Raw genomic sequence first — 11059 nt, forward strand, 5'->3', positions numbered from 1 at the left:
CCTCAGACTGGAAGCCTCTGAGTCCTCATCCAGAATGGGTCTCAGCTGAATTGCTGCTCAAAAGCCTGAAAGCTGAACCAGCCAAAAGCTTCTAGTTTCTGGTCCTCACGCCTTATATACCTTTCTGCTATCTGCCATCACTCCCTGGGATTAAAGGCTCACTTTCTGGGATTAAAGGCATGAGTCACCACGCCTGGCTGTATCCTTGAACACACAGAAATCCAGGTAGATCTCTGCCTCTGGAATGCTAGGATTAAAGGCGTGTGCTACCACTGCCTATCCTCTATGTCTAATATTGCGGCTGTTCTGTTCTGTGACCCCAGATAAGTTTATGAGCGTGCACAATATTTCGGGGGAACACAATACCACCGCAGATTGATGTCTAGCTGGTCACCTATCCACCTCCATCCTGTCTTGTGTGTGTGTGTGTGTGTGTGTGTGTGTGTGTGTGTACACTCATTCCAAGGTGAGCTTGTGGAGGTCAAACGGTAACTTTCCCGAGTGAGTTCTTTCCTTCCATCACGTGGGACCTGCAGGTTGAACTCGAGTCCTCAGGCTTGGTGACAAGCGTCTCTACCTGCTGAGCCACCTCACTGACCCCATGTGTCTTTCTTTCTCTGGAAGTCCTGTACTTCTGTAGACAAGAATGCGCCCACCTCAGCCTCCCTTACAGCTAAAATGGCCAGGGCACTCAAGGCTGCCCAGTGTAAACAGAAGCCACCCAGGAGCTTCTGGGAGGTCTCCTTAAAGGAAGTTGGGCCAGAATGTCAGATGTGCTGATTTAACTGTGAGTAATACAACTCAGGCACTGGGAATTGCTGAAGTGTCCCGGGTTATCTTATGTGCAATCAAATCCAAGGACCACTGCTCAGGCAGGGCCCCAAGGTGGGAGGAGCCTGGAGGACCTCTGGACCTGAGGAGCCAGAGACCGAAGCCTCCATGTTTCATAGCCAAACGTGGTCCCTGGAGGACTGGAGGGCTCCTTGTGCTGCTTCAAGAATCAAGACCACCCCACCCCACCCCAATGTAAAACTAGGGAACAAACCACCTCGGCGCTGCTCAAATCGCCTGGCACTTGGGGTGTACGAAGTTTGGCATTAGGTGACTTTGAGTTCAAATCCCAGCCCTACCATCTACCTGCCAACTGTAGGACCTTGGTAATGTCACTCAGCCTGACCCTCAACCTTTCCTGGAAAATGAGGCCTGTGGGGAGATTCTTAGGGACAGCCAGCACCCATCAACTGTTCAGCCCTTAGCTGGTTTGGGATGTGGTTAGGAGCAGGGGTAAGGTGCTATCCCGATCGCCCGGCCTGAGCCTTCTGGGAGAATCATGCAAGCAGAAAGGCTCCATCCAGCTGGTGGCTTCAGGGGTAATAAGTGGCCTGCATGAAAGCCCCCAGGGTCCAGCAAGAGCTTGGCTGAAACCCAGCTTGGGTGGTGGCCTGGACAATGCCCTGGAGACATCCCAGGGAGAAGATGCGGTTTGGCCTGACTTCGTCTAATGTGTCTACACCCACTGGGCTGCTCCAGCCAGCCTCTCTGTCAAAGCACCAATTACAGGGCTCCCAGCCACAGCTTCCATCTGCAGAGCTCCTGCAGGGCAGAGTCCAGGCAGAGCGAGGCCTGCACTGTGGGTAAACTCCCGGATGGCTTTAATATGCCACCTCACGGCTTCCAACCCACCAGATAATCCTAGCATCCTTGGCTGACTCTGGGGCTGGAAGGGAACCAAAGAGAGCTTGGGGTACGTTCTCCCAAACCACAAGGTCACCCATCTCAAAGCCTCAACTTCTACCAGATACAAGCTGAGCTCAGGTTAGAGACGCAGCCACTTTAGGCCTCCAAGGCCTTCCAAATTTCTCAAACGAACACTGCTTCTTCCACGCAGCACACACACACACACACACACACACACACACACACACACACACACACACACAGCCCTCCCCCAGGATGCTGCCACCGCCTCTGCTCCCGCAAATCCCTATAATTCACCTCAGGAGCTGGCAAAATACCGGCATTACACTGATGCTTCCCCGTGACCCCAGGACCTTCCAGACAGGGAAACTGAGGCTCTCCTTGAAGAGAGGCCCTGCCTTCCTGCTTATTGCCCCTGTAATGCCAAGACCAATCCATGTGCCACCAGTGTCGGTCACTCTCATGAGGGCTCCGATAGAAACACAGCCTAGATCTACATTTCCCCCCAGAGCCTCCCTGGGAGAGTTGGGGAGCCCCCATCCCTCCGTGGGCCCCGAAGCACCTCCTCTTTCTCCTTCACACAGTGCCCTCCTCAACTCTGTCCCCCGGCTTCCCATCTCTTCTCAAGCCCCCTCTGACATCCCCTCCCTACTGACATCCACTTTCTCTCCCCTCTCTCCTCTCTCTGGACATGGGACCCTGGCCTCAGCCCAGGGCCCCCACAGATGCGTACCTTCCCTGGTGAAGTCCATCTTGTTTGGTGGACATAGACCAAGGAGCACAGTCACCTCTTCTGAGCTGCGCTCTCCTCACACCAGCCTCCCTGCCACATAGCCTAAACACAAAGCCGACCTTCAAAACCACACTCAGTGTCTGGGAACGCAGCTCAGTTGGTGGAGTCCTTGCCTAGCTTGCACGGAGCCCCGAGTTCAGTCCCCAGCATAAATGCGGCATGATGGGATACGACGGAAACCCCAGTACTCCCAGCACTTGGAAGGTAAAGGTGGGAAAAGCAGAAGTTCAAGGTCATTCTGGGCTACATAGCCAGCCTGTCTCAAAACACCCCCCCCCACCCCCCAGTCATTAAAGCTACTTGTCAGGCTTTGTTTGCTGTCTGCCCTGACAGAAGGCTGGCCCAGGACGGAGCCTCTTCTCCGGCTTCATTCTGGGGCAGGATCGAGCAGCAATTCAGAAGCCCAGGGCCCTTACCCTCTTCACTCTCCTGCCCCAAATCTGCCTAATCAACAGCGTTTTTTATTCTTCCCACTGTGAGTCTATTCCCCAACTGCCAACTACAGGCCTTCGTCTGTCCCCAGGGGATCTCTTTCCCGGCCCGGCTCTGGGGTTCATGATGGAGATCTGCAATATCTCTAACTCACTGGCGTCTCCTCCTGTGTTCTGTTAGGACTCTGTTAGGAAACTGCCCACTGTGTTCCGCATGTGCTCACACCCCTTCCATCATGCCCAATCCCACTTACACTCGGAAGTCCTTACACAGCCTTGAATACTTCAAACACTGGTCCTTCAATACTTCAGACTAATTGTTGACCCTGTCTGCTGCACATCCGCCTCCTCCGGTTCATTCTCGGACTCCTCGATTTTTGTTCTGACAAGCCAGGTCTGTCCTTACCCCCAGGGCCATCGCGCTGGCTGTTCCTCTGCCTGGAATATTTCCTGGAGATATCCATGAGGTCTCTGCTTTGGGGGTACCTCCACAGGGGAGCCCCCAACCCCAGCCACCATGTACGAACTTGACCCACAGTGTCTCTACTCAGTCCCCTTGACTACACGAAAACCCTGTCAGTAAGGTGCATTGTATCCATGTTCTCATGTTTGTGGAAAGTCTCTCCCTCCACGGGCCTGTAAACCTTAGGAGAAACAAGAGCTGGCCACCATCCCCAATCCTGCCACATAGCCAGCTCCTCTGGTCCCTTCTCCCAGCAACTGAGTCAGGCGCCAGCTCTGCACCCTGCAAGGGTCCAGAAATTCTCTCCACACCGCCCCCTTAAGAACACTAAACACCACCGCCTCCCCAGCCAAGACTCTCCTGCCCAAGACTCTCCTGCCCATCATTCCAGTGTGGCCTCCATCACGGGCTTTACAGTCCACATCTCTGGGCCCCTTCCAGGGGCTGTAGCTTCGTCTCTCTCAACCTCTTGGCTTCCTCAAGGGTGAAATGGACTGAGGAGTCTGTCTTTCCGGGAGGCTTGATGCAAGCCAGAGACATCAATGCATATTCATCATCTCTGTTGCTATTATTATTATTATCCCTTGGCATTTCCAATCCTCACAGCCTTGACTTCCTGTCAACCAATGCCTGACCAACAGGGCAACCCTCCCCATGCCCAGGGTCTTCAGCTCTGTATGCCCTCTGCCAGGGACAGTCTCCCCAGGCCCGATGACCAAGGCTGGTCCAATCTCTGTCTTCCACAAGCCCTGAGAGGTGACTTTTCCCATTCTCCTGCATACCTCACGTTGTCTTTGCCTTGAGGGATTTATCGAATCTCTGTGGAATCTCCTTCTCCTGACTCATGTCCAGCAGCCCCCTGGTGCCCCAAACCAGCTTTACCAGAGGGAAGATGCGGTAGATGCCGAAAAGATTCACCTCTCATTATCTTCACTTCCTACCCAGAAGGCCCACGGGACCAACGCTGGGGGGGGGGTCCCCCTTCTTGCCAACTGTGCCACACTGAGCAGGTCACCTCGGTTCAGTGACGAAGACAGTCCCCGCCATGGACTGCCTTCTCAGAATATCATGGGAAATATTAAGTCTTAGCCATGGTCAGGCCAAGACTTGGCAGGGCATGGGGTACCACCATGCTGGTGAGGGACCATCAGCCTCACCAAGCGTTTCACTCTCCTATATACTAAAAGACACAGGAAGAGCCATACCCAACGCGTGGAGGCTGAATCTCACTTTGTTTTGCATGTGTTATTCAGTCTTAGGGGAAAAAAATAGAAGAGAAAAAGATTCATTCTTCTGAGCTAAGCATGGCTCTTGACAGCCTTCTGCATCAACTATTAAATGCCACGTGGGCCCTTTGTCTTCAGGGGGAAAGGAGATGCTGGCCTGGGACCCTGTGGGGCAATTGTGCAGAGGTATCAGACCCCTCCCCCGACATGGCCCCGCAAGCTCAGCTGAGCCCAAAAAAGTTCTCTTCTGACCTAGAGAAGAATTGAGTTATCTTGAAAACGCAGGAAGTGTGGCTCTATCCGTGGTGGGCGCCCTTGGATGCCGAGGCAGGTTTGTGGGAGTTGGAGAGAGCCCCCTTCCACCTCAGGCTGGGGGGAATCAGTCCCCTTCTTCTTCTGTGATGGGGCAAGGAGGCCAGCAAAGGGAGGCAGCGATGTGGTGGCCAAGCCCGCCCCCTGCTGGCAATGTCCGGAAGAGCAGCACAAGCTTTCCACCGCAGGGCCCACAGGGAATTTACACCCCGACCTCTCTGACACACAGGCATGGGGACCCACTCAAATTGGGGTGTCTGGACAGGGAGACGGTGAAGCGGAGCTCTTGCTAGAATGAGAGACCGAGATGCCATCTCCAGTCTCCCAAACTTTCCTGGGTGGGGCACCTTCTGGTCCAATCTCCCTGAACCCAGTCACAGGAAGAGGCATCAAGGTGGCTGTGGGGAACGGGCCTCCTGTATCCTGCCTTGGCTTTCCTACTCCAAGGCCCCCTCCGTGCCTCTTGGGCAACCAGGAGAAGCCAGCCCTGCTACCATGGCCTGATTTCCACTCCCACCCCAGGTATCGATCTTCTGCATCATTCATTTGCCAGGCCTTGGCGGCTGTGATTAGCTCCCTCCACCTCCCCACGGAGCTCCCCGCCCATCCCTCCATGTTCCAGCAAAGCAAAGCTAATACGGGGCTCTAAATGAGGCTTTACCACCCGGCAGCCGCCGCAGCTCAGAGACAGACCTGGCCAATTACATGTAGGCCCCTCGGACCGTCCCAGCCTGCCCCTCGAGGGTGCTTTCCTGACTCGTACAATCCCTTCCAATCTCGCCTCCCGATCCTAGAACCTCACCCATGGATGATGCCCAGATGCCCAGCCTGCAGGGTAGGAAGGCACAGTTTGCTTGAAGTGGGGTGGGGAGGCAAACCTGGAAGAGATCTAGAGAATGACCCCGTGGGGAGTCCCCAGGCAGGGCTGGGGGATTGTCAAAGGCAGCACTGGCAAAGTAGCCTGGATTTGTAGACACAAGACAACCTTTCCCTCGGGCAATGTCTATAACAGAGAAGGAAAAAGGAACGAAAGTAGGGAAGGACCTTCTTGGGGACTTAGGAAAACCCAAGCCTGCTGCCGACTCTAGGGACAACCCGCTGCTGGAGGTGAGGCCTTCTCCAGGGAAGACCCTAGACAGACAACCATTTTCAAGGCAGGGGTGTGGAACTCAGAGGGAGAAGTCCCAAGCACCCCCCCCCACACACACACACACACACATCAACACTCAGAAGCCCCACACTGGGAAATTCACTTCCCGAAATTCCTTCCCCACACTCCCCCGAGGAAGAGGGGGGGTGGGCCGACTTGGTGATAATTCTGTAAGCGATGTTGCTCTTGTCAAATTATTCAACATCTGTCTTCATGTTCCCACAAAAATTAGCATAGGATAGTAGTTTCTGATGACACCTTTGGTGAAATATTTTGACTTCCCCCCGTAAGTTGCAAACAACCTGTCTTAAGGATAATGTCACTTCCCACTCCTGCATATTAAATAATCCAGGGGTTTGTTGTGTTTTTGTAAGGAGCCGAATCCTGCTCACCGGCCCCTGCCTGGAAGTCTGACTGCTCTGAGAGGGGGACAGGAAGCCAGAATAGAGGATGGGAAGCCTCTAACTCCGCCTTGATAGAACGTCAGTCACCTCTCCTTCACCTGCTTACTGTCTTTGTCACAGGACTAGACCTCTGGGGCCAGCCTGAGCCACACACACACACACACACACACACACACACACACACTCACACACACACACACACACACACACACAGGCCTGGCAGAAAGCAGATTACAGGATCCACCCTGTAAACAACAAACTGGGCTAGAGATTGAGACTCGGGGAAGGAGGAGGCCCCGCTCCAAATGGACCATCTGGTCCCACACGCGGCCCGCTGTAGCATCTGTGGCCCTAAAGAAGAGCAGAGCCACTTGGCCAGACTGAGAGGGCCTCCCCAGTCCTGTGCGGCTGATGGCAGGCTTTAGAGCTGGAGGGTGGACCCCAGCAGGATGCACGGCCTGGGGCTCTGAGCATCTGTCTCCCACCAGATTGCACTGACCCTCACCCACACCAAAGGCCTCCATTCCTGTTCCTCCCTCTCTCTTGCCTTCACCCTCTTATGAGACTACCCTTCATCCGCAGCACAGGCCTGGGGCAGAATGACAGCAGCAGCTGAAGTCTGTCCCCAGCACATACTAACATGCTGCCTCCCTGCTCCACGCTAGCGAAACCCAGCACTTGGGTCTCTTCTCTCTTTTAGGGCTGCAAGCCTAGGGCCCCATGGCTCTCTTGAGCAGAAAGCTTCAACTAAAAGGCCTCTGTCTTGGTGAGTGACAAGCTCTGGAGACACCTGAGAATTTCATGAAGCATCTTCAACCTGCAGCTCTTCATCTACTCCACGAACCTCATCGGAGTTCCTGCGGGGTGCCAGGTGCCACGCTGGGGCTGGAGGCTGCGGTGGATGGACATCTCCGTTCCTGCACACTACCACTCATTTGCTTCATCTGCTTTGGGGTGCAGAGGGATGGGTGGGGCAGAACAAGCCCTAGCTCTCCACCCTACTTCTTAGGCCAGTCCCAACCCTGCTGGGGTGTCACCAGTGTTGGTAACACTACAAGGCACGGTGTCCCCCAGCTTCTCTTTCTCCTGCTTCCCATGCACCTCCAAGAAGATTTTCCACGCAGCAGCAATCTCCCTGCAGCCCAGCCTCCCCTGGAGCCAAGCTCTCCAAAAGCAGATGCAAAAGAACGCCACTGAAGAGCCAAGGGTGGACCCAACGGACCTACCCTTCTTTGATTTGTAACAAGAGCAGCTGGGACCAGGGCACGTGAGAGATGGGAGAAAATAAAGAAAAGGGGAGGGTGCAGAGAAGGAAAAGGACAGGTCTACAGAGACCATGCCTTTTGTTCCCTGACCTCTGTCCTCTTTGTCAAGGCTCCTACGTAGGCCCAGAGAACTTTCCTTAAATGCACATTGGGCCACCCCGATGAAGAAAGACTTCATGGAGAACCCCAAACCAGATAGCCATGAGATGGGGTCATCAGACCATTCCAAGAGCGCCGGAGGAAGGGGCTAGTAGTAGGCTGAGACCTCAAGAGGGTGTATGAGCAGGTTGCAATAGCCCATTTGGGGTATTCCCTTAAAGGTAGCTGAGGCTAAGCTGCTGGTATCTTTGGTGATGCTGGAGAAAGGAGAACTCTGAAGCCTCTGGTATCTCCCTCTGTCCTAGACAGGGGGGACCCGTTTCATACCCCTCCCCCTCCCCCAATACATACAGCCCCGCCTCTTGCAGCATCCCTGGCTGCCTTGTCTGGCCTATGCCAGGGGCCAGGCTGTAAGAGACACACAAACTAATTAAGAAAAGGAGTTTGGCTGGATGCCTGGGCTGGCCTCACCAGGGAATTAAGCCCAAGCCAGCTAGCTCTTGGAGCCCAGGGATGTATACTTTCCAGATACCCGCTCCCCAGGACACTCCTTTCTCTTGCCAGGAACAGGCAGAGAGACCCGGGACCTAAAGCTAGTGGTCGGGGGACATGGACTCTGTCACCCACACAGTACAGGTCCAACTCCCTCCACTCTCAAAGAGAATAATTAGATTCTTGGCCCCAGAGAAAGAGGGAGAATGCTGCCCACCCCAGCCACACATCATTAGAAAGTAACTACAAAGCCCACCCTGCGGTCAGGAGAAGGGAAAGTCAGGGCCATAGGCTCTAGGGATTGACTCTCTGTGCATGTTGGGAGAACAACCCTGGTTGGGTAGCATTGAACCAAGGAGCCTTCGCTGAGAAAACCCACTGGCATGAAGTGGAGAAAATGTGGCCAGAATACTCCTTGGCGCGACGGAGCGTGGCTTGGTGATGCGGGAGCAGAGCTGCGTGGCGGGAGGCAGAGTTTAGACACGTAGCCGGATGGGTGCTAGCGGTGTTTGCGTTTCCAGAGGACGGTGACTGAACGTGTCTGTGTGTGCAAGCAGGCAGAAGGAAGCTAGGGCTGGGGTTCTGAGGTTGGGAACCAGGGAGAGGAAGAGCTGGCTCGGGAGAGGTCTGAAAAGGGATGCTGTGAACGGTAGGCGCCTGGGCTAGGGGATGCCCAGCATCGTCGGCTCAGACCGTTAAGAAGCGAGAAGAGGCGGCCGAGCCGTGGCCACTGCCGGGAATGCGAGCCAGCCGCCCGGCCGCGGTGCTGGCGAGCATCTCGCCCGCCAGCCAGCCGCGCACAACTCCGGATCGCTTGCTTCCACTCGGGAGGCTGAGCCAGGGGAAGAAGATGATTCGGTGGAAACCGCTGCTCCAGCCCAGAGCTTGGGCTCTTTCCGGGTCTCCTGAGCCCATTGGATTCTCCCAAGACTTCCAGATCACTCCAACCCCTGGCAAGGTTTCAGAAAGCCGAGACCTCACCCTGGCACCCCCAGCTTCATGCCATACCCTAGGACCGGCTCCTGGGCTCGGGAGCAGGCTGCTCGGTCTCCTGGCGCCCGGTTGAGGGCGGGGACGCGGTCATCTACTCCAGAGTGCAAGCCCAGGGCTTCACCAAGGCCCGGCAGCGCGCACTTTGAGCAAGATCTTGCAAAGTTTCCGCGCGGCTCCGCCAGGGTGGAGCTGGCCGCGGGCTCTTACCGTAGACTCCTTGTCCCCGACAGTGGAAGGGGATCAGCGCCAGAAGTAGAAGGCAGGTCACCTCCATCTTCACGGCCAGTGCTTCATCCCCGCGAGGCGGCGCAGCCTGAGAGGCAGCGGGGGGCGCATCCGCCGGGGCACCGCGATGCCCTCTGCCTTCCCTCCTTTTCCCTGAGACGCGACAGAGAGCGCAGCGACCGAGAGCAGGAGTCTGAGCAGGAGGCGACTCGGCTCTGTCCTCTTCCCACAGGGCGGCTGCCCGGGTGGGGACGCTGGGGGCGCTGGCCCAGACCCTGGTGCCTCTGCGCACCGGGCGCAGCAGCCAGCTCCCTGGTCCAGAAAGCTCGGCCACCTAGCAGCCCCGGGTCCCCAGGGCTGTCTGCCGAGGGTGCTGAGCGCGGGGGACCTCTCTGCTGCGGCGGCCGCGCTTGGATCCAACAGGCCACCGATGCCTGACAAACTTGTCGTTCCCCGCCCAGGGGACGCCCCTCGGTGGAGCCAGGCCGGGAGGTTAACCCGCTGGCTCCAGTCCTGCAGTGGGTGCGGAGGGCTCGGCAGCCCGACCCAAGGGAGCAGGGCTTGGCGCCCTTTCCGGAGGCTAGGGCGCCCCGGGTCCCGGTCTTGTCGAGAGCGGGAGCAGCGAGGACTGGATTCGGCCCCGGGGTGAGCACTCCGGGTCCCCGGGTCCACGAAGTTGGCTGAGCCGCCGGCGAGGAATCCGAGGGAGGCGATCGCGTCCCGGCGCCCCCGCGGGAATCCGGAGAACGATTCCAAAGCAAGAGGGACCTCAGCCAGCAGGGAAAGGAGGAAAGTTTGAGTCCTTTGAAAATAATTCGCGCTCTTGCCGAGGCCGGGGCAGCAGCTCGGGAGCCGCCGGCCGCCTCCTGTCTCCGTGCTCCGCTCCCGGCCGTCTGGCCGCGGCCGTGGCGCTCCCGGGCTCTGCGATCTCGGGAGAGCGGGGCTGCGCCGCGCCCCAAGTTGGGCGTCCCCGCCCCCCTCCCGGAGGCCTGGGCCCGAGGGGGCCCAAGCGGGCGGGGCCGGGCCGGGCTCCCGGGCACGGCGGCCACTCGGGCTCCGGGGCCGCGAGAGCGCTCCGCTCGCTCGGCAACTTGGGCTTCGCTGTGCTGCTTTCTGGTCCCTCCGAGCTTTTCATTCCGCGCTTCCTCCACCTCCTCCCCACCACCACCACCCGCCTCCCTCTCTCCCTCCTCCCTCTCTCCCTCCTCCCATCTCCGCGATCGGTCTCTCGCTCTCCCACCCTTTGTCGCTCGCTCTCCTGTTTGATTCCCCTCCAGTTAAAAAAAGGAGCCAATTAAAGGCAGCCCAGCTCGCCCGGCCCAGCCTCTGTCCAATTTCCTTGCTTCCCCCAGGACCAATTAGAGAAAACAAAACAGGGCTGGGGGAAGCAGTCTCTCTCTCTCTCTCTCTCTCTCTCTCTCTCTCTCTCTCTCTCTCTCTCTCTCTCTCTCTCTCTCTCTCTCTCTCTCTCTCTCTCTCTCTCTCTCTCTCCTTCTCTCCTGCCCCCA

At 56.9% G+C, this 11059-nt stretch overlaps 1 protein-coding gene across 1 annotated transcript in view; it reads right to left on the reverse strand.

Annotated features, from left to right (window-relative positions):
• Mdga1 (MAM domain containing glycosylphosphatidylinositol anchor 1) overlaps window positions 1–9701 on the reverse strand; it is a 58832-nt gene extending 49131 nt beyond the window's left edge. The window contains exon 1 of the mRNA XM_028885041.2: window positions 9534–9701. Coding sequence (XP_028740874.1) covers window positions 9534–9600 — 67 coding nt within the window. The 5' untranslated portion in view covers window positions 9601–9701. The remainder of the gene's footprint in view (window positions 1–9533) is intronic.
• Between the last annotated feature and the right edge of the window lie 1358 nt (window positions 9702–11059).

The sequence above is a fragment of the Peromyscus leucopus genome, chromosome 16_21, assembly GCF_004664715.2.
Source record: "Peromyscus leucopus breed LL Stock chromosome 16_21, UCI_PerLeu_2.1, whole genome shotgun sequence".
Classification (NCBI taxonomy): domain Eukaryota; kingdom Metazoa; phylum Chordata; class Mammalia; order Rodentia; family Cricetidae; genus Peromyscus; species Peromyscus leucopus.